Source organism: Myxine glutinosa, chromosome 1 (assembly GCF_964187855.1).
Source record: "Myxine glutinosa chromosome 1, kmMyxGlut1.1, whole genome shotgun sequence".
Taxonomy (NCBI): Eukaryota; Metazoa; Chordata; class Myxini; order Myxiniformes; family Myxinidae; genus Myxine; species Myxine glutinosa.
The window spans coordinates 43,772,951-43,797,230 of record NC_136261.1 but is presented as its reverse complement, the minus strand read 5'-3'; the positions used below and the strand labels follow the sequence as shown (position 1 = coordinate 43,797,230).

General features: G+C 44.8%; 1 protein-coding gene across 1 annotated transcript; it reads right to left on the bottom strand.

Annotated features, from left to right (window-relative positions):
* Nucleotides 1-393: 393 nt before the first annotated feature.
* Nucleotides 394-18,957, bottom strand: LOC137419160 (DEP domain-containing protein 7-like). The gene is made up of 10 exons (XM_068105328.2): nt 18,788-18,957; nt 17,227-17,420; nt 16,872-17,140; nt 15,168-15,307; nt 14,890-15,079; nt 14,560-14,783; nt 8,232-8,374; nt 7,691-7,816; nt 5,959-6,037; nt 394-732 (listed from the first exon to the last, which is right to left on the bottom strand). Exons 1-10 carry the CDS (start codon nt 18,882-18,884, stop codon nt 533-535), a joined length of 1,662 nt encoding a protein of 553 aa, XP_067961429.2. The 5' UTR covers nt 18,885-18,957; the 3' UTR covers nt 394-532.
* Nucleotides 18,958-24,280: the final 5,323 nt, after the last annotated feature.

The window sequence follows — 24,280 nt, the reverse complement described above, 5'->3', positions numbered from 1 at the left end:
AATTGATTTTTCAGATGAAAATAGATTTTCGAAGTTTGACCTTGAGTTGACCTTAAAGATAGTTGTATTCCCAATTCCATGATGCATTGTGCAATTGCTATTTAATTTTCAAGTCAATTGGATAAAAATTGATTTTGGAAGTTTGACCTTTGACCTCACAAAGGTGGTTTCCTTCGTGACTCAACATGCAAATGGTTCAATTTTCTAGTCAATCGGATGAAAATTTTTAGAAACGACCTCAAAATCTATCGGCTTCTTCCTTATGACAAACTACCATCTCGTGAAGATCGGTTTAGAATTGTGACCTGCAGGCAATCAAAAGAAAAAGACGGAATAACGCACAAGACCAGCAAATGTACTTGAAAATTTTGAAAAAAAACATCCAAACAGATATCAAGAAATCAAATTTTATTTGTTGAAAACAATATTTATTCAGTTATATAAGTGTACAGAGACAATTTTAAAAACATGTAGCACATGCAATATTTGGAAAGTCAAGGGTAGAAACGAGTATTTAAAAAATATTTTGTACTCAGATAACTGAAGACATGTGCTGCACAACAACGCTGGGATGGTGCTTTTCATATTCTTTCGCGAGGTGCCGCTTTTTCTCGAGTGGCAAGTCTGGATCGTTGGTAATGGTCTTGAGAAGCCCGGACAGCTCCGCCACGGTGGCTTCCTTCTGCTGCTGTTCGAACGCTCGTTGGTTCACTTGCTGGCAGTAGGTGAGGTCTGTTGGAAGGGATTAGGTGAGGATTGGCAGGAAAAAGTCATTGCACATCTTTTGAAAGGAGTCGTGCATCTCGGGTAAATTTCATCTTCCCCCTCGAGCTCGAGTCAGGGTATGCAAGGCCGGATCAAGATCTTGTGACTTGTTAACCACCTCGCCCTGTACTCCCAACTGTCACGAGTTGGTCTCATGTTTGCTTTTACCTATGAATCCTGTTCCCTTTTCCATTGTACGAGTACATTTGTTTATTTCGTTTTTCTACATGATCTAGGCTCATGGAAGAGCAAGGTGGTGGGAGGGGATTTTAAAAAATATATATATATACACACAAGACCGAGGCTCATGCAAGAGCGAACATTGATCACAAAAAATACAAACTGACATAAAACATTTGATTAAAGGGAGCGGGAGACAAGATGGGGAGAGGGAAGCACAAGTACAAAACATGGACACTGCTTGGACTTCCAGGAAAGGTCGGTATTTTAAAAAAGTGGATCTGGGGTGGATTAATGGGGGTAGAAAAGATCAAAGTTTTGGATGGGGTAAGATAAGAGATGGTGGTGAACCTACTGCCAGGAAGATAAGAGATGGTGATTTCAGACCTGGAGGGAGGAGAGGGATTGAAGAGAGTGGGAGTTTGTTCCAGAGGCAGGAGAAAAGAGGAATGAAGGAGTGAAGGTGAGCAGATTCTTGATTTTGGCAATTTCACCAGAAGAGGGTTGCTGGCAGATCTTGTGCATCCTGCAGGAATATTTGGGTGACAGAGCAGACAGAATGGGGAGCAAGGCCACGGAGGAGTCGGTGGAAGACAAAGACCACTAACCTGCAGCGGTGAGTGAGTGAAAGGCCCTCAGAATCGGCTTCATCGCGGGACATTGAAATGATTCTGAATGCTTTGGCTTCAACTGCGTGAAGCTGACCAAGGTGTCAGACAGGAGCACCAGCCCAGAGGTGAGAGCAGTATTCCATTGAGCTGCGGATGAAAGCCTTGCATGTGGTGAGGAGCTCAGAAGAGGCCAGAAAGGACTTCACATGACGGTGGATGCCCAGTCAGCGACTGGCTTTGGAGGCCAGCTTGGAAATGTGGTTTTCCCAGGAAAGATCATGGCAGATAGTGAGACCCAAAAGCTTGAGTGACAGAACTTCTTGGAGAGGATTATTCAGAAAGTAGATGGGAGGGTTGTCCAGTCGGTCTTTTCAGAAAGACAAAGTGAGTGTGAGATTTGTCAGGATTGAAATACAGATAAATGCATGAAACAAGAGGGAAGGAAACAAAGCAAGAGGGTTGAGGTTTGGAAGGGGTGGGGATAACAATCATGGGTAGGAATGGGGATGACATGAAATGTGGTGCACTCTTAGTAGGGTCAATATACGAAAAAAACTCACCTAACCCCCAAAAAATTGATACAAAAGGTTTTTCAATGGATTCTGGTACCATTGGGCATGCTAAATAACATACTAAAAATCTAGTAACATCTGACTTCCGGAAAGGGGTCATTTTCAAGATTGTGTCCAAGATGGCCGCCAGGAGCTTAAAATGGCCATATCTCTTATTATTCAACCGAGAAAGGTGGTTTTTGTGTCTAACCCTAGGTTTTAGGGCCCAAGGAATCCAATTGCATCAATAAAATTACCATCAGTTAATTATTTATTGACAAGTCCAAGATGGCATCCCAAGGTGACATCCTGATCCACTAAAATGGCTGTCGAACAGTAGTCAACCTTGAGAGATTTTTTCAGTGTGTATACCTAGGTTTAAGGCACCCAGGAAATCATCAAAATTACTTAAATAAGCACAAAGTAATCAGGTAATCCAGTAAGCCAGGTTTACCAGCCCATTAGGCATTTGTTGTCTTATACAGTTAGTCGCTATTCATCGTCATCCTCCGACTCCTCTGGAAGAAACTTGTGGATCGTCACATTTTTCTTTAGCATGCCCAATGGTACCAGAATCCATTGAAAAACCTTTATCAATTTTTTTGGGGTTCAACCATATATTGACCCCTCGATACTTTTCGGTATCCACGAGACTCCAGAAATTTGTGACAGATTGCCTTAAGTTTCAACTGAATGTCATTTTGAAGGCTGATATGGATTTTGTTTATGCATACATGTACCAAATAATATACATATTCCTTTTGAGATGAAAATAAATTGTCAGATTTTTCAGTCCCCCCCTCCCCAATATAAAATAGTCTGTCCCTTGCCATAACCTCTCAAGCTTTGTTCAAACCTTTGTCTGTAATGATCACTGAATACTGTGGCCTGGAGTCACAGGTGGCAGTGGTGTAGACACATTACACTCTTATCTCCAATCTGAAACACACACTTGGTTCATTAGCTGGTGAGTCGGAGGATGACGATGAATAGTGACTGTATGACAACAAATGCCTAATAGGCTGGTAAACCTGGCTTACCTGATTACTTTGTGCTTATTTAAGTAATTTTGATGATTTCCTGGGTGCCTTAAACCTAGGTATACACACTGAAAATATCTCTAGGTTGACGACTATTCGACAGAGCCATTTTAGTGGATCAGGATGTCACCTTGGGATGCCATCTTGGACTTGTCAATAAATAATTAACTGACGGTAATTTTATTGATTCAATTGGATTCCTTGGGCCCTAAAACCTTAGGCTTAGACACCAAAACCACCTTTCTAGGTTGAATAATAAGAGATATGGCCATTTTAAGCTCCCAGCAGCCATCTTGGACGCCATCTTGAAAATGACCCCTTTCCGGAAGTCAGATGTTACTATATTTTTAGTATGTTATTTAGCATGCCCAATGGTACCAGAATCCATTGAAAAACCTTTTGTATCAATTTTTTTGGGATTCAACCATATATTGACCCCTCTATGTCTGCTTGAAGGCCAATTAATTACTAAATGTTTTATGCAAAGGAACTACAATTTGGGTAAAGGTCTTGAGAACAAAAGCTTGCACGTTGTTCAAAAATAACACCTGGTTACACTTCTTAATTCCAAGGTGAACACCATTCCTTCATCCACCTCATCTGGAATAGACCATTGTATCGATTCCCTACCCATCAAGAGCCCATGGTCAGCTACTGCTTTCTTCAAACTACCACTCGACTCGCTGCTCCCACTCCCACCAGTCATGATCATTGCCAGTTCTCCACCAATATTCTGCCGTGCTGTGAACCTACTGTGAATGGTGAACACTCGTCTCCTCCACCAGCCTGGATTGGTCTGTAAAGTTATTGCTCTTCTCCACCGTACCTCATCCAGTCATCTCTTGCTGTTTCATTCAGCTTGTTCACCCCCATGTGTCCTTCACCACCTCCCCTTGATCTCAGTCTCACATCTACTCTGGTTCTTGCTTTCCATTTTGCTCTAGCTATTCTAAAAGCCTCAAGCATATACGCAACAAAAAGCCATTCTTCAAAGTTGTTACCTCTGCCACTGAAGGTGGATGGAAGTTATGTTTTCACCCGTCTGTGAACAAGATATCTCAGAGTTGTGAACAACGGATTCGGACGAAATTAGGCGGAGGTAGCGTATGTGACAAGGATGAAACAATTAGATTTTGGTGAAGATCCAGATCTGGCTAGTAGAATTTAAGTGATTCTTCACCATTGGGAGATCAGGCCAACAATTATATGTCGCATGATATCTCAAAAGGTTGTGGACAGATTTTGATTCGACAAAATCGAATCCATTTAGACGAAACTTGGTAGACAGGTTGGGTGTGTGACAAGACCAAATAGATTCGATTTTGGTGAGGATGTGAATGTGGATTCAGACAACAATTATTTAATTTTAGTGATTCTTCACCATTGATAGATCGGGCAAGAAAAGCGATATATAACATCATATTTTAAAAAGTTATGGACGAGTTAGACAACTTCGGGGATGAGCTGGTTAGATGGCAAGAACAAGCCGATTAGATTTTGGTTCAGGTCCAAATTCAGATCCGGCCCATCAGTGGGATATAAAACAACTGTTCAGCCTGGTGGTTTGCTCTCCACTAAGTGCCGTTCTAGTCCGAGATCAAATTGGCTGTCTGCATCCATCCCATGTTTACTCGCATCATTGCTCCAGTGAGCTAATCACCTTCAAAGCCTCACATTTAATTATTTTACCTGCTTCCAAAAGCCTGGTGTTGACTTAGTGGTTAGGGTGCCGGCTTGGGATCCTAGGCTCAAATCCCGGTCGATCACTGAATTAACGCCAGGTGGGTTGACAGCCTGTTCATCCTTCCGAGGTCGGCAAATTGAGTACCAGTTCACTGGTAGTTCCGTGTTTGTCGCAAGAGGCGACTTACAGGGTTGGCGGCAGGAAGGGCATCCGGCCATAAAACATTGCTGCTAAAAGGGGACAACGGTGCCCAAATAAGGCCAACCCCTGCTCTGAGGGGAAAAATTGACTCCCAACGTGGTTCTTTTTTTCTTCCAATAAACGTTACAATTAAAGTTAACAAACCAAGTTGCCAACCAGGGAGTTCAAAAGGGAGTTCTCAAATTAATGAAGATAAAGTAAAAAATAAAAATAAAAAAACTCAAAGATAAAGTTAATTGCAGAAAAATTACAACAAAGTTTAAATTCTTTAAAACAGCTGTTCACCACCATCTCTTATCTTCCCCCATCCAAAACCTTGATCTTTTCTACCCCCGCTAATTCACCCCAGATCCACTTTTTTGAAATACCAACTTCTTTCCTGGAAGTCCTTAGTGTCCTTGTGTTTTATACCACTCCCATCTCCCCCCACCCCCCTTCCCAAGCCTCCTCCCCCCCAAGCCCTCTCCCACAGATCTCCCGATGTCCCTGCTCTCAAATGTTCTTTGTGTGCTTCCCCTTCTCTCCCAATCTTGTCTACCACTTCCCTTATTATATGTTTTATGTGTCCGTTTGTTTGTGTGTCTAATGTTAGCTCTTTCACGAGCCTCGATCTTGCATACAAATTTTTTTTTTTTTTTTAATCTAGTACAATCGTTAAGCTTGGTGTTGGCGTAATGGTCAAGGTGGCTAGCTTAATATCTCAAGATCTTATATTCAAAGCCCGTATGCCATTGAAGCAACACCAGGTGGGTTGACTCAGCATGTTGTCCTTCTGAAAAATGTGTACCAGCTTACAGCATAGCCGCACTTCCACAAATGATTCAACGAGCAGCCACAGGCAGAATATGAAAACATTTTCCATCATTTTCAGAGAATGGACACGAGGGATTGATATCACTTGTGGGAACACAAATATCTTTGCTCACCTGTTCGGCTGTCCTGATCGCCACCATGCTGCAGACTCGACAGCTGACTGCTCACCATGTTTTGGAGCATTGCAGGAATCTAAACAGGATATTTCAAGCAATCAGCAAATTCTGTACATTGGATTTGCACATTTTGGGAAGCAGCTCAAGTTTACTTAACTATCAGGCAAAGCAGCTCAGTTTCATCTAATGTGGGTTGGCCCAAGACGATGCACAGGGTGTGGCAAAAAGGTGGGGAGAATAAGCAGATTATGGAAAGTATTTATTGTTTTGTCTTTTCATTTATAAATTAGTTGGATCAGACAAACTGGAGATTAGAGAAAACAAAATTAATTCTCAGGGACGGCAAATCAAACGTAAACTACTAGAATTTGTGGTTGAGCAGCATTACTTCCATACATGCTCCATGATTTCGGCACAAAGAAAAATCAGAAGACAGTTTATGCCTGCACAGACAGCAGGATCTCCCAGGAATCCTTTTTTTCTTCCCCCATAGATTAGCCAAAGATTGGTATTTCCGCCAGCGAAGTGAAGGTCTCATATTCGAGTTACAAGTGAAATGATCAGGCCATTCCTATGGACTTGGTTATGAGGGGCATCGGTACCAGAACATCGCAACGAGTTACCCACAAAGGGGTCATTTAACTGACATTTTCAAAACACCGTGTATGCTGAAGAAATTCCAAGGTCTGTAGTTACCTCCACCACCAAATGTGGATGGAGGTTATGTTTTCACTCATGTCTGTCTGTGAATAGGACATCTCAAAGTTATGGATGAATTCAGATGAAACTGCACAGCTTGGGTGTGCAACCAGGATGCAATTATCAGAATTTGGTGAAGATCCAGATCCAGAGCAACGATTTTAAGCCATTGAGAGATCCAGGCCAAAATCGATATAGCATATTTCAAAATGTTGGATTATGACAAAACTTGGTGGACGATTTGGGTAGTTGACAAGAACAAGCCAATTAGATTTGGGTTCAGGTCAGGATGTCAACATATCAGTGTTCAGCCTGGCAGAGGTATGCGCTCGAGTGCCTTTCTAGTTTAAAAATGTTGAAACAATAAACTAGAATGGTACTCAGGAGAGCACAGTTTACGGGCTGACCAGTTTATGGTTTGTAGCCGACCGATATGCTGGTATCCAGACCTGAACCCAAATCTAAGCTTGTTATTGTCACCTACCCAACTCATCCAAGTTTTGGCCCAATCCATGCCCAACCTTTTGAAATATTATGCGACACTATAAAGTTTTTGGCCAATCAACGATGAAGAATCACTTATAACATTTGTATCCAGAGCCAGGTCTTCATCAAAATCTAATCAGTTCGTCCTCGTCACACTCCCAACCTGTCCACCAAATTGTCTCAATCCATCCATCTCAATATATGCTGCTCAGACAAGAAAAAAGACAGATGGGAAAACAAACTTCCATCCACCTTCAGTGGCAGAGGTAATAACTTCTAAACATGAAAGAAATTTATATTTCAGACATGTCCCATCTTTTTGCCACATCACACAAAATGTTCAAATCAGGTGTTGAAATGACATACATAACCAAGTTATTGTCCCCCGTCGCACCGCGGAGCGAAAGGGGGACTATTTTTATTTGTTTTTACTGCGCAAGTAAAATTTTAACAAAAACGAAAAACTCTGGGAATTTAAGGATTACCACCCAAAAGATCACAGCAGTGCAAACGCTCATTAAAGTGCAGGTTAATTGGAGCCCACCTTGAAAAGATAAGCATGGTTGTCAATGAGGAAGTTGAGAAAGGTGTCCACCTCTGTCGCGGAGTAAACTTTGTTCTGGATAATAGCTTTGCCAAAAACACGGCGCACAGCCAATCTATTATCCATCTGGAAATGACAAAGACGAGGAAACAGGACATACGTTAGACCATTTTCCATACCATTGCTGTGCTTCTCCCTCTCTCCTGGAGATGGCATTGAGCTTGTATGGCACACAATGGGACCCCCAACAGTCGAGGTTTTCCATTGTGGCATGCACACCTTTAGATCAATTGTAACCACCAATAATTGTGAAAAGGGCACAAAGGATTAAAAAAAGATGAAGAACCACAACCGAGTCTTTATCCTGAGGTCTGTTGGGAAAGCCGATTTAACATCACCTGAGACAAGGTCGCCTCTTGCCAGTGTTACAAAATTGGCAGGGCAGGGCCTTAGTACATTTTTGTGTCCAAATAAAGATTCACACCCAACTCAAATGATTCAACATGGAATGCCACCATGAAAAGGGCAGAGCAGATTGCACCTTTTTCTGCAGTCGGCAAGCATCAGGGGAACTGGCCTCAGCCATGAAGCGAAGGATCGCCCGCAGTTCTTCTCGCACGTGAGACTCCAGCAGACGCAGCCACAGCTGGCTTGCCTCCAGCGCTTGATCACTCTGCCCCTTACCTGCATCATTCATATATTTGCTTAAACATAAACCATTCTTTCATCACCATCAGCACAGCTGCTTCACCATCACTATCAGCACCATTACCATGTCAACACTGACGGATTGCAGAGGGTGTGGGATTTCGTTTGTTCATACGAGGACCGTGGCTACAGGTTTGCACAAGTTATTGAATGGCGCAGCAATTCTGAGATGTCCTATGTTGAAGCAGGAACCTATCCTGGAATAGCTCGCCTACTCTTCACAAAAGGCACCAACTAATGCGAGCAGATGGGACGGGCGTTCATTGGTGGGGGGCATGTCCGCAAACTTTCTGGAGGGGAAACAGCATATAGATTGCCACCACCCCCAATTATTTGGTTGAAAAACCCAAAAATAAAAGGCATTTTACTCAAGATTATAAAGCAGTTTTCTTTGCAATCGTTCAATAAATTTTACAAAGTGTGAGCGAGCAATTAATTACCGTTACATTTATGTGGCTTGGTAAGAGAATAGTCGGAAAGGTAGAATTCTATAGAAATAGTATGGACCGTGTGACGCGTAGGAGCATTTCGATGTACATAAATAGGGAAAATGTAGCTTAAGGTTGTGTTTCAATGTTCATCATACGGGGGATGATGTGTTAATTAGAAAGAGACTTGTGCATGAAGCACTCCATGGCCATTCCTAACATTTTTGCCGACACGGCCGGCCAAGTATGACCGCCGGCCAAGTTATGCACGCTCCCTGGACATGATACAGCAAAGACCCTCCCAGGAAAGGCTGAGCAACTGATTTGGTGGGCAAGGGAACAAGACCGACAGGCCACGACCCCCAAGGGATGCATCCGGATGACGTGGTCGGAGCAAGCTCGAAGAAGCTTCGCGGTTGGATCTTGCTGGAGAAGGTAGAAGAAAGCGTTTGCTTGTCGAACGAGGAGCTTGGCCATTTTTTTTTTTTTTTTTTTTGTATACAGGATTGAGGCTCGTGAAAGAACTAACATTTATATCACACACAAAAAAAAAAAAAAAATCAAACAGACACAAAACATATAATAAGGGTAGCGGTAGACAAGATAGGGATAGAAGGGGAAGCACACAAAACATTTGAGAGCAGGGACATCGGGAGATCTGTGGGAGGGCTTGGGGAGAGGAGGCGTGGGAAAGGGGGGGGGGGGGGGGGAGAGGTGTGGGAGTAGTATAAAAGAAGGACACTGCAAGGACTTCCAGGAAGGAAGTTGGTATTTCAAAAAAGTGAATTTGGGGTGAAATTAGTGGGGGTAGAAAAGATCAAGGTTTTGGATGGGGGAAGATAAGAGATGGTGGTGAACAGCTGTTTTAAAGACCTGGAGGGAGGAGTGGGATTGAAGAGAGTGAGGGAGTTTGTTCCAGAGGCAGGAGAAAAGAGGAATGAAGGAGTGAAGGTGAGAAGAGTCGATTTTGGCAGTTTAACCATAAGAGGGTTGCAGGCAGATCTTGTGCGACCTGCAGGAAAATTTGGGGGACAGAGCACACAGAGCTGGGGGAACTAGGCGCGAGAGGAGTCGGTAGAAGACAGAAAGACCACCAACCTGCTTGTGGTGAGCGAGTGAAAGGCCCCGCAGTCAGCTTCATTGCGGGATATTCCAATGATTCTGAAAGCTTTGGTTTCAACAGCATGATGTCAAGCTAGGTGTGAGGCAGGAGCACCAGCCCAGAGGGGACAGCAGTATTCCATTGAGCTGTGGATGAAAGCCTTGTATGTGGTGAGGAGCTCAGGTGTGCCAAGGAAGGACTTCGCACGACGGAGGATGCTCAGTCGGCGACTGGCTTTGCAGGCCAGCTTGGAAATGTGGTTTTCCCAAGAAAGATCATGGCAGATGGTGAGACCCAAAAGCTTGAGTGACAACTTCAAGAGGATTGTTCAGAAAGTAGATGGGAGGGTTGTCCAGATGGTCTTTTCAGGGAGACATTGTGAGTGACATTTGTCAGGATTGAAAGACATGTTCCACTTGTTGGACCAGTCTGATTTTGTACAGGTCCCCAAAGAGTGAGGAGGCTGCAGACTGCCGATCGAAGGGAGGAGGTATGCAGCAGCAGAGAGTGGAGTCATCAGCAAAGAGATAGAGAGGATTTTCCAGAGATAGAGAGATCATTGATACCACCTTTGGAGGCCATTTTTCCCTGCAAAGCGGGGGTTGGCCTTTTTCGGGAACCGTGGTTGTTGTTTTTTGGTCCCCTTTTTGAAGCAATGTTTTACGGCCGGATGCCCTTCCTGATGCCAACCCTTTTTGCCGCCTTTAACGACAAACAGGGAATTACCAGTGAACTGGTACTCAATTAGCCGACCTCGGAAGGATGACAGGCTGAGTCAACCCCCTGGCGTTAATTCAGCGATCGACCGGGATTCGAACCCAGGATCCTAGGATCCTAAGCCGGCACCCTAGCCGCTAGCCCAACACCAGGGGTTAGAGAGATCATTGATGAAGACCAGAAAAAAGTACAGGGCCCAGAACACTGCCTTGAGGAACTCCAGCCTGAACAGGAAGGGGAGATGAGAGAAATCTATTCAGGGCACACGTTGACTGCAACCAGAGAGGAAGTCTGCAAGCCATGCATGAAGGTTTCCATGGATACCATAGGAGGAGAGTGTGGTGAACAAGGCGGGGTGCCAGACCGTATCGAAGGCATGCGATATGTCAAGGGAGATGGCTCTGATTTCCTGTTTGGCATTGAGGACCTCCATCCATTGTTGACAGCAGAAGCAGCATGTCCAGAGTAGAATGACCTGGTCTGAATTCAAATTGATGATCAGAGATCAAGCCATTGGAGAAGAGGAAAGATTTGATATCTGAAGCAATGATGGATTCCATGACTGCTGATAATTGGGAGCAGGCTGATTGGTCTGTAGTTGCAATGATCTGTCTTTGCACCATTTTTGTGTAAAGTGGTAATGTTGGCCGATTTCCAAGCAGATGGCAGATGACCTTGAGCAAAAGCGGGTGAAGAGAACAGAGAGGTTGATGTCAGAGGCAGTAGAGATAGGAGACCAGTCCAGATGATTGATGGCTGCTTGCAGACCCTGCCAGTCGGCCTGAGTGAAATGCCAGACTCAGACGCTGAGGAGGCTCTCTGAGAACGGCCAGAGAGATGTCCACTTTAACAAGCACATGATCAGAAGAACCGATTGGAGCAGAAGAAGAGCAGCAGACATTTGCAGGGAAGCTTGTCATAACCAAGTCGAGAAGAGAAGATACTCCATTGACTGAGATCCGGGTTGGGAAATTGACAGATTGTGTCAGCCTCATCGAGTCTCAGATGTCCTTTGCTGAGGAGCCATGGCTGGTGAGAGGTACCCACACCCAGCCAACTGGCATGGTGACAATTGAAATCACCACATATGACAGAGTTGGGATGAGTAGAGAGAAGTTGGTCCATATCACAGCGAGATGTAGATCGAGTCATCACTGTTTGGTGGACGGTACAACACACATATGAAGAAAAGGTGGGAGTGAAGGGGAAGCCGTAGCCAGAGGTACTCCTGGGGTTGAGGTGGAGAGAGTTTTTGATAAAGATAGCAACCCCACCTCCAGGACGAGGCTCCGGTCTATCATACCGGAGGGAGTAACCCAGGAGAGATATTAAGGAATCAGACATCATGAAGGAGGAAAGTTTGTTGAGCAGATCAAGTCTGGTTTGTCAGAAGCAACCTGTATGGAGAGATCAGTCAAATTTGAGCAAAGGCCCCAGATGTTTGAGGTCCATACAGTTAATGAAGAGGAAGGGGGAGCATCGGATACAGAACAGGGGGGCAGGGAGGGGTAGGGTAAGATGTGGAAGAGGAGGAAGAGTTTGGGAGAGCTGTTGAAAGTGTGTCAGAGACTTCAGAATAGCTAGGAGAAAGGGAAGGATGGGGGAGACAAAAAGTTTGATGGTGATTGGGTGAGGCACATTGAGGTGTTTTCTGAGGGGGCAGAGCGAGGCAGAAGGTTGGGGGAGATGGAGGTGAGAGTTGGAAGGGGGAAGAAGTGGGGAGGATGCTTTGAGGAGGGGTGAGGGGGGAAATGGAGAAAAAAAAGAGGGTGGGGAGATTTGAAGGGGAGGAGCGAGGAGGACAGTTTATGAGCGTCGGGGTTAGGGGGGAGTTTGGGAGGGAAGGGGCAAGGGAGAGGGGGGGGGGGGGAGGGGGGATTTGAAAAGGATGCGAGATGGGGAAGATTTGGAGGGGAGGGGTGAGTTTGGATTTTAGAAAGTGTACGATTAATGGGAAACAAACATTTATTGCAAAATGAGTTTGTGACCGAGTCAAAGATACGTTTAAGGACGCTGGAGGGTGGGTTGGGGGGGCGGGGGGAGGGGAGTGCCAGTGAGTTTAGCGAATGTATGAAAGAGGAACTGTAAGATGGAATTTTTTTTTGGAATGAATAGATTCGGTGAGCAAGTCAAAGGCACCCTTTTAAAGAAGAAGAAGAAAAAGGTGTTATCATATACAACAGAATACAGTACTTCAGGGGAAAGTTTAAACATTTTAAAATTGAACAGTGAAAACTATCTGAGGAAATGGGGGTGAAACATGGTCGAAGAACGAACGAATGAATAAGAACAACGAATAAGAACAATGAATAAGAACATAGAAGGAAATGTTTTTTTTGTTAAGATTTTAAACAAGTATGGGGTGAAGACTGAAAAACTGAGAACGAAAGTAAATGGACGAGAATCGACCGCTGAGAAAAAAAAAAAAAGCCTCAAGGTAGGAAACAAAGTACTAGTCTGCAAAATACGTGGCACGAAATAACCCTCGATTTTTTTGTACAGGTATGAAAGATTAACACCAAGAATCTTCCTAGGGACACACTGTAGGGACACACACCAAAAGATAAATACAGTTTCGACAAAAATACAATTGTGAACAATTACTTAACTTTGAAAGCATGGAGAGCGTGTGCAGCTTTGAAAAACCGTGCCCTCGCTGACAAAGATCGAGATTTTGGTGTTCCTGAAAAAACGTGCCTGGTGCGATGGGATCGTGAGGGAGCTTGGATCGTTAGGCTCTTTGGTGGGTTGGAGGCCACACTGGCTTTTCCGAAGTGGAGGAGAAACAGAGGGCCGTCTTCACGACTCGCCTCATCCCCAGGCGCCCACAGCGCCTTCGACACATGGTGTTGTCACCATTTTTTTGCCGCTGCTGCTTGGCGACTGGGGCTTTGCCAACTCCCGATACTGCAGTATCAATCTTTGGGTCAGTTGAGTGTGCCATGAACTTTTATTTTCTCACCTGTCCCTGTGTTCGTATTTGTATCTGAATGGAGGATCCCAAGTTACCATTTTTACCTCAGCCTTATTTTTCATTCTGTGCCTTTATTTGACTATAAATCCTGATTGTTGAATTTTATTTGTCTTATTTGTTTGGGTTTCAGATTAAACCCGTGTTTCGTGTAGTTAAATGCCTCGTGTCTTCCATCTCACGCATGCAATAATCGCCATATTGGGAGATCGCCTCAGGAGTTAAGGTGGGTTCGGCTCATCCGTCCAAGGCTGGTGTTGACAAGCTGCAGACATTACTTTGCAAGTGCAATATGAATAGATTATGGTTTTTGGGAACATCGTTTACCTGAATGCCATATGGTCCGAACATAATTCTATATAGCCGCAACCACTCTATTGTGTCGCACTCCATAGGATGCGTAGACCGGCACTTGAGGGTTTGTCCAGTTACAACACCAACACCATACTAAAATACAATTTGGTGTCTGTTTTTGGTTAATGCATTTGGTCACTAGTCATCCAATCTCAACCAACTTGCCAGGGCATAAGGTGGAGGCTGTAGCTACTTTGTTTCAATAAAGTGCTCAGAATTTTAAATTTTCTGGAACCCACAACCCATGCCGCCATATTGGATTGATGCTGTGCATGAGAATGTCACCCTCCCCCCTCTCCCTCCACTTTAAATATGATCCACACCCTTGACGGGATGTCCAGTTTAACGTCTATAAAAGGATTGGTGCTCAGAGGCCAACCTTTGCTTAACCAGAGGGTACCTGTGGAACCAAACAGTTGATAAAGATAAAATAAAGATAAATATCTTTTAAAATACAGATAAAATAGACAAAAGTTGATAAAGATAAAGACAAACAGCAGATAAAGTTGAACACTGAACAAATTTGAATCTTTTGAGGTCTCCTTCAGGGGAAGTAGGTGCATTAAAAGAAACTTCAAATATCACAAACCTAAAAGCTGCAGCACAGCTGCGTGGATGTCATACAGTCGACTCGACAACAATGGCTCCTTTACTTGCTCATAATGTCGTGCAAGTGCATCAAACAGCAATGGTTTGACTTCTTCAGTGTTCAACTGAAGGCGTTTGATGGGCAATTGCTGTGCAAGCTCCACAAGTTGCGAGTTGGGCAGCCACTCGAGGCAGTCCAAGGCAGCTGCGAGCCAATTGTCTGAGCTGTGGAAAGTTACGTCACCAAACATTAAAGATGGATCACTTGCCCATCAACGTGATATTGCTACAACCCTTTCATAATTTGAATGCGCTTGCAGAAAATACAAACCACTCAAGGCTGAGGTTGTGATCCAAGAGCCTTTCTTGGGCCTCATTGGAAATAGCGAGGCTGCCCCGAAGACTGCCATGGCAAGTACTGCGGGCACGTGGGGATGAAATGAGCACAGGGTCGATCACTTGTAGGTCAACGAGCTGCAAAAGGCACAGTAGAGTCTGCTGTATCCACACCTGTTCCACATCTCGAGAGAGAGAAAAAAATGACTTATAATCACGCAGCCAAGTGGTACATCGTTTCATCTTGGGCTGTTCACTTCCCACTTTCTTTACCTGCATCAGAAATGTGGCGCAACGGAGCAGAAGAATAACTGGTGTACAGAAGGGGTTTGAGGTTTAAATGCTGAAAAATTTCTTCAACCGTCTTCTCCGCAGCACCGATCACCGTGGAGATTAAAACGGTAGTCTCAGATCTACAGAATGAAAAGCTCAAATGTAGATAACAAATTAGTCCATAGATCCAATCACAGGTCGGTCTTGATCAACCCTCGCATAAAGGTAATAAAACATGACTGGACAGCACCCTCAAAGCAATAATGGTTGCCATTGATCCATTTCATAAAGATTAAAATTGATGATCTTGATCAAAGCTCGGATTAATAGAACTAGCAACGGCACCCACCCTACGGGCGGGGCTTCATTTGGGAAGCCCAAATGAAAAGGCAAAATATCAGAAATTGAAGGCTTTTTTTTTATTTTAAACGATTCATAAAAACATCCGTTGAATCATATCACACGCAAGTCATCAAAATCTAAACAGTACATGACGCCCATGCCCAAAACCACCCAAAACGGAAGCGGTCGCGACACGTCTTTCTCAGTCGCTTTGCACACGCTGCCATGTTACTTCGAAGCCGCACGTTTATATAGGAAGAGTTCGTCAGGAGTCGTCCTACTTTCTCCTGGTACATAAAATTTCAACAAAAGCCACATCACTGTTCATATCGGTAAATATTATTCCATCGTTTGGAAAAACTGGAAAATTTGGAAAAACAATATAGCCCATTTTACTCCAGGGGTCCGAGGAATACCCACCCAAAATATCGGTTCAGCCGTTTTTGCGGTACCTTCGAACGGACAGACATGCGGACGGACATTTGGTGAATTATAGCAAGATGAAAAGTGATGATTTTGGAAGTTTGACATCGAGTAGACTGACCTTAAAAACTGTTGGTTTCCCTATTTAGTGACTCGACATGCAAATGATGTTCTATTTTCAAGTCAATTGGATGAGAATTGGTTTTTCAGATAAAAATTGATGATTTTTCAAGTTTGACCTTCAGTTGACCGTATGACCTCAAAAATAGTTTGTTTCCCAATTCACTGAGGCAGTATGCAAATGCTGATAAATTTAAGTCAATCAGATGAAAATTGAATTTTCAGATGAAAATGGATGATTTATGTTTGACCGAGTTGACCTTTGACCTTTTTACCTCAAAAATAGTTTCCCTATTTAGTGACTCGATATACAAATGCTGTACAATTTTTAAGTCAATCGGATGAAAAATTGTGATTTTTGAAACGACCTCCAGATGACCTATGACCTCAAAATCAATAGGCTTCTCAATTGTGACGACCTCTACAACTTGAAGTTTCATGATCGGTTTAGAATTGTGACCTGGGTCCTCGGGAACTTTTGCGGCTTTTGGGCGAACAAACAGCCAGAATAACAAACGCAACTGGCCAATACACTTGAAACATCTTAGATTTTGCAAGTAATAAATCTCCGATCACAACAAAAATATCCAAGGTTTTTTTCTTTTCTTCTGGAACTACAAATTACTCCAATGAGCCTCCATTGAGGGAAAGTGTAATCTGCAGCAGATCGAATCCACCAATCAGGTCCTCATACGACACCAGTCCACACAATGACCGACTTGATGCTTTGGAGCCCAGGATGAACGGCAAAATAATTGATGTAAAGGTGATTCAACCAAGATGGTTAAAAAGGTAAAAGCACAAAACTTAGTCCCTCACCTCTTAGCTTTCTTCCGCTTTCCTGGAAGACTACCTCTCAAATGCCTTACATCAGAGACCGCATCCTGACTGTGGTCTTCAGCAAACACAGGGAAGGTTTTTTGACTCCCAGTATGATCCTGACTGGTAACAGTTTGTGGAAAACGATACAAGCTGCGTTCCGAATCTTCAAACACTGCTGGTCGCTTGTCTCCAAAGAGGCCAAAACGACTAGTCGATAATATCTCCATTTCTCCCCGTTCCAAGAGCGCTTGGCACAACATTACTGCCTGTGTTGGAATAAAAACACAAATAGAATGACAATAAACGTCAAGACCACCACAACACAACCAACCCCTTTCCTTTTCCTTACGACCTTCAGCCTTGAGAGTTCACAGTTGCTGAAGTAGGCCGCATGCATTAGCTGCGCGAGGATCGTGTCCACGGCGTCCATGCCAGTGAAGCAATGCTTGTAGCTGCGGAAATGGACACGGTGACGCCGCAGGTGAACGGTACGCAGTGCCTGTACCAGGTCACGCCATGCACGTGTTGCCTTGAATGGACAATGTCCTGCACATTGGGGTTAAGCCATAAACAGCCCATCGGTCTGTGTACATCACCAAGAAATCCCATAAATAATAATAATAATAATTCATTTATTTTGTATAGCGCTTTTCATGAAGCCCAAAGGCGCTTCGACAGAGTGCAAAACATAATGCATAACAAAACATGAAAACAATTGCAAAAAGACAAGAATCAATAGGGAAATATTTAAAGCAAAAGGAGGGAGAAGGAGAAGTGAAGTAAATGCACTAGCAATCACGCCACATTCAATTACTTTCTTTCTTGCGCCTCGACTGCGTGAGCCTCAATTTCAACCCAAAAAGGCAAATAAACCATGAAAAACCCAAAATCCTCAAAGGGTAATTCATCACTTGCACACAGAAGTGCGAGGGGGGACGTTAGATCAACAACATTTGTCAAATAAAATCAAAAAAGACAGATGTGCGTTCCGAAATACTTGCGAAATCCATAAATACTTTTGACTTGGAAAAATAATTGGTGGGTAAATTAAATGACCAAATATGCAAATCCTCTTCAAATTCCAAGTCAGTCAGATGAAAATTGATTTTAGAAATTTGGCAAAATTGTTGACCTTTGGCCTATGTTGACCTTTTGACCTCAAAATCAACAGGTTTCTTGCTTATCACCACCTCTACCATTTCGTGAAGATCGGTTTAAAATTGTGATCTCCTGGGCGATTGCCAGGCAGACACAGAATAACGCACACAACCAACCAATACTTGAAAAAGCCACAAAAGTCCCGAAGACCCAAAAGCCGCAAAAGTCCCCATGGACCCAAAAGACCACCCCCCCCCAACCGAGGACCCAAAAGACACCCCTCCACTACCGGACCCAAAAGACCCCGCCCCCACCGAGCACCCAAAAGACCCCTCCCACCCACCACCGAGGACCCAAAAGACCACCCCTCCCCCACCGAGGACCCAAAAGACCACCCCTCCCCCACCGAGGACCCAAAAGACCACCCCTCCCCCCACCGAGGGAACAAAAAGACCCCCCCCACACCAAGGACCCAAAATGCCCCCCCCCCCCAGCGAGGACCCAAAAGACCCCCCCCCCCCCTCCCCCACCCCCACCAAGAGTCCAATGGACCAACGGGTTCACTAGTTTAATTTAAAAGCTGCAGTCACCGTTTTAACCACGAAACCCCGAGATCTTTTAGAATTTAGATCGATATATTACAAGGATGTAGAAAAGGAGAATTGGTAGAAAGTCGAAGATATAACATGAACAGATAGAGTTCAACATTGAGGTACAAAACGGGCACGAACAACGTATTCATCACGTTCCGAATCGCCCAAGTCAGAAAGGGGAAAAGCGCGAAATGTTAAAACTTCAAAACAAACTTCACTTACCTGGTTGAGGTGCGTTTGCGTGTCCAACGTAGGTTGAGGTGAGGGGAGAGAACACTTCGTCCAACTTCGCCGCCATCGCTTTCACCGAACGCGCCATGCTTCGCAAGGTAAGATGACCGAGCCGCCGGGCAAGAACAACCTCTCAGCGAGATCCTCGTGCACACCAAATCAAACTTCATTCATAACTCGCGCATGCCCGTTACGTCATCTTTTATACAGCGCGACGATTGGTTATGGCCTCACTCATTGGTTACCCTTTCGCCGTGCCGTTACTCCATTGGCTATCGTTCCGTGGTGACTGCTCGTCGCTCGTGGGTCAAAGGTAAATAATTTCCTCAAAATAAAAATTCGAGGAATGTTTGGGTAAACCCGTGTGAAATTTTCGACACGGCGGACACCTCATAAGCACACCGCCAAAATCCTCAAGCACCACCCTAGTTCTTACAAGCATCGCCGAATTCATCATAAGCACCGCCCGAATATTAAAGCACCACCCAAATCCTCAAGGACTGCCCAAGTTCGCTCATACACCGCCCAAATCCTCAAGGACTGCCCAAGTTCGCTCATACACCGCCCAAATCCTCAAGCAGCGCCCACGTTCTCTCAAGCACCGCTCAAATCCTCAAGCAGCGCCCACGTTCTCTCAAGCACCGCCCAATTCCGCTCATGCACCGTCAAAATCCTCAAGCACCACCCTAGTTCTTACAAGCATCGCCGAATTCATCATAAGCACCGCCCGAATATTAAAGCACCACCCAAATCCTCAAGGACTGCCCAAGTTCTCTCATACACCGCCCAAATCCTCAAGGACTGCCCAAGTTCGCTCATACACCGCCCAAATCCTCAAGCAGCGCCCACGCCCTCTCAAGCACCGCCCAATTCCGCTCATGCACCGTCAAAATCCTCAAGCACCGCCCAAGTCCACTCATACACCGCCGAAATTCTCAAGGACCGCCAATGTTCACTCATACACCGTCCAAGTTATTTCAAGCACTTTAGGAGTCGTGGATGGCGAGAGAACGAGGCCATTTGGTTGAGTTCAAAGCATGTTTATTCGTACAGAACCCAGCACACTCTGTAAAACCCGTTTATCGGGTAGCGATATATATATATGCAATCAAACACGGCGAGAGTGGGCGTGCCCGGGCGGCCTGGGCAGCCCGGGAAAGGCAAGTCTGGACATGCCCGGGAAAGGCGAGACTGAGCGTCTCCGGGCGGTCTGGGCGAGCCCGGGAAAGGTGAGTCCGGACATGCCCGGGAAAGGCGAGACTGGGCGTCTCCGGGCGGTCTGGGCGAGCCCGGGAAAGGCGAGTCCGGACATGCCCGGGAAAGGCGAGACTGGGCGTCTCCGGGCGGTCTGGGCGAGCCCGGTGCAGTGATCGCTCCCTGGTTGCGTCTTCGGCAGGTGTAAGGCGATTGTGTATGCTCAGTGGCAACCGCTACAGCACCGCCAATTTCTCGTAAGCACTGCCCAAGTCCCGCCGAAATCCTCAAGCATCGCCCAAGTTCTCTCAAGCGCCGCCAATCTCTTGCAAGCACCGCCCAAGTCCTTTTCAAACACCGCCCAATTACTCTCAAGTCTCAAGCACCGCCAAAATCTTTATAAGTCATAAGGACCGGCCAAATCCTCTCAAACACCTCCCAATTACTCTCAATCACAGCCCAATTCATCATGTCATAAGGACCGCTGAAACCCTCTCAAACACCACCCAATTACTCTGAAGCACCGCCAAATTCTTCACAAGTCATAAGGACCGCCGAAACCCTCTCAAACACCTCCCAATTACTCTGAAGCACCGCCCAATTCATCATAAGTCATAAGGAATGTCGAAACCCTCTCAAACACCACCCAATTACTCTGAAGCACCACCCAATTCATCATGAGTCATAAAGACGGCCGAAATCCTCTCAAACACCACCCAATTACTCTGAAGCACCGCCAAATTCATCATAAGTCATAAGGACCACCTGAATCCTCTCAAACACCTCCCAATTACTCTGAAGCACCGCCCAATTCATCATAAGTCATAAGGAATGTCGAAACCCTCTCAAACACCACCCAATTACTCTGAAGCATCGCCCAATTCATCATAAGTCATAATGACTGCCGAAATCTGCTCAAACACCTCCCAATTACTCTCAAGCACTGCCAAATTTTTCATAAGTCATCGGGACTGCCCAAATCTTCTCAAACACTTCCCAATTACTCTGAAGCACCGCCCAATTCATCACAGGTCACAAGGACTGCCGAAATCCTCTCAAACACCACCCAATTACTCTGAAGCACTGCCAAATTCATCATAAGTCATAAAGACCGCCCGAATCCTCTCAAACACCTCCAAATTACTCTGAAGCACCGCCCAATTCATCATGTCATAAGGACAGCCGAAATCTTCTCAAACACCTCCCAATTACTCTCAAGCACCACCAAATTCTTCACAAGTCAGAAGTACTGCCAAAATCCTCTCAAGTACCACCCGCAATTGTTCCACACCGGCCGCAATTGTGCCATTATCTTCTTTGTTCATGATTGTTGCACAACGGCTGCAGTTGTTCTACACCGACTGCAATTGTTCCACACCAGCCACAATTATTCCACACCAGCCACAATTGTTCCACACTGGCTGCTATTGTGCCATTATCTATTTTTGTTATTGATTGTACCACACTGGCCGCAATTGTTCCACACCGGCTCCAATTGTGCCATTATCTTCTTTGTTTTTGATTGTTCCACACCGGCCACAATTGTTCCACATCGGCTGCAATTGTTCCACACCGGATGCAATTGTGCCATTATCTTCTTTGTTCTGGATTGTTCCACACCGGCCACAATTGTTCCACACCGGCTGCAATTGCTCCACTCCAGCCACAATTATTCCACACCAGCCACAATTGTTCCACACTGGCTGCAATTGTTCCACACTGGCTGCAATTGTTCTACACCAGCCACAATTATTCCACACCAGCCACAATTGTCCGACACCGACTGCAATTGTTCCACACCAGCCACAATTATTCCACACCAGCCACAATATTGTTCCACACTGGCTGCAATTGTGCCATTATCTTTTTTGTTATTGATTGTACCACACCGGCCGCAATTGTTCCACACCGGCTGCAATTGCGCCATTATCTTCTTTGTTCTTGATTGTTCCACACCAGCCACAATTGTTCCACACCGGCTGCAATTGTTCCACACCGGCTGCAATTGTGCCATTATCTTCTTTGTTCTGGATTGTTCCACACCGGCCACAATTGTTCCACACCGGCTGCAATTGTTCCACACCAACCACAATTATTCCACACCAGCCACAATTGTTCCACACTGGCTGCAATTGTTCCACACCAGCTGCAATTGTTCCACACCAGCCACAATTATTCCACACGATCCACTATTGTTCTACACCGACTGCAATTGTTCCACACCAGCCACAATTATTCCACACCAGCCACAATTGTTCCACACTGGCTGCAATTGTGCCATTATCTTTTTTGTTATTGATTGTACCACACCGGCCACAATTGTTCCACACCGGCTGCAATTGTGCCATTATCTTCTTTGTTCTTGATTGTTCCACACCGGCCACAATTGTTCCACACCGGGTGCAATTGTTCCACACCGGCTGCGATTGTGCCATTATCTTCTTGGTTCTTGATTGTTCCACACTGGCTGCAATTGTGCCATTATCTTCTTTGTTCTTCATTGTTCCACACCGGCCGCAATTGTTCCACACCGGCTGCAATTGTGCCATTATCGTCTTTGTTCTTGATTGTTCCACACCAGTCACAATTATGCCGTTATCTTGTTTGTTCTTGATTGTTCCACACCAGCTGCAATTGTGCCATTATCTTCTTTGTTCTTGATTATTCCACACCAGCTGCAATTGTGCCATTAACTTCTTTGTTCTTGATTGTTCCACACCGGCCACAATTGTTCCACACCGGCTGCAATTGTTCCACACCAGCCACAATTATTCCACACCAGCCACAATTGTTCCACACTGGCTGCAATTGTTCCACACTGGCTGCAATTGTTCCACACCAGCCACAATTATTCCACACCATCCACAATTGTTCAACACCGACTGCAATTGTTCCACACCAGCCACAATTATTCCACACCAGCCACAATTGTTCCACACTGGCTGCAATTGTGCCATTATCTTTTTTGTTATTGGTTGTACCACACCGGCCGCAATTGTTCCACATCGGCTGCAATTGTGCCATTATCTTCTTTGTTCTTGATTGTTCCACACCGGCCACAATTGTTCCACGCCGGCTGCTATTGTGCCATTATCTTCTTTGTTCTTTATTGTTCCACACTGGCTGCAATTGTGCCATTATCTTCTTTGTTCTTCATTGTTCCACACCGGCCGCAATTGTTCCACACTGGCTGCAATTGTGCCATTATCTTCTTTGTTCTTGATTGTTCCACACCGGCCACAATTATGCCGTTATCTTGTTTGTTCTTGATTGTTCCACACCAGCTGCAATTGTGCCATTAACTTTTTTGTTCTTGATTATTCCACACCAGCTGCAATTGTGCCATTATCTTCTTTGTTCTTGATTGTTCCACACCAGCTGCAATTTTGCCATTATCTTCTTTGTTTTTGATTGTTCCACACCGGCTGCAATTGTGGCATTATCTTCTTTGAACTTGATTGTTCCACACCGGCTGCAATTGTGCCATTATCTTCTTTGTTCTTGATTGTCCCACACCGGCTGCGATTGTGCCATTAACTTCTTTGTTCTTGATTGTTCCACACCGGCTGCGATTGTGCCATTATTTTCTTTGTTTTTGATTGTTCTACACCGACTGCGATTGTGCCATTAACTTCTTTGTTCTTGTTTGTTCCACACTGGCCGCGATTGTGCCATTATTTTGTTTGTTTTTGATTGTTCCACACCGGCTGCAATGTGGCATTATTTTCTTTGTTCTTGATTGTTCCACACTGGCTGCGATTGTGCCAATAACGTCTTTGTTCTTGATTTTTCCACACCGGCTGCAATTGTGGCATTATCTTCTTTGAACTTGACTGTTCCACACCGGCCGCAATTGTGCCATTATTTTCTTTGTTCTTGATTGTTCCACACCGGCCGCATTTGTGCCATTATTTTCTTTGTTCTTGATTGTTCCACACTGGCTGCGATTGTGCCATTATCTTCTTTGTTCTTGATTGTTCCACACCGGCTGCGATTGTGCCATTATCTTCTTTGTTCTTGATTGTTCCACACCGGCTGCAATTGTTCCATTATCTTCTTTGTTCTTGATTGTTCCACACCGGCCGCAATTGTGCCATTATCTTCTTTGTTCTTGATTGTTCCACACCGGCTGCGATTGTGCCATTATCTTCTTTGTTCTTGATTATTCCACACCGGCTGCAATTGTTCCACACCGGCTGCGATTGTGCCATTATCTTCTTTGTTCTTGATTGTTCCACACCGGCTGCGATTGTGCCATTATCTTCTTTGTTCTTGATTGTTCCACACCGG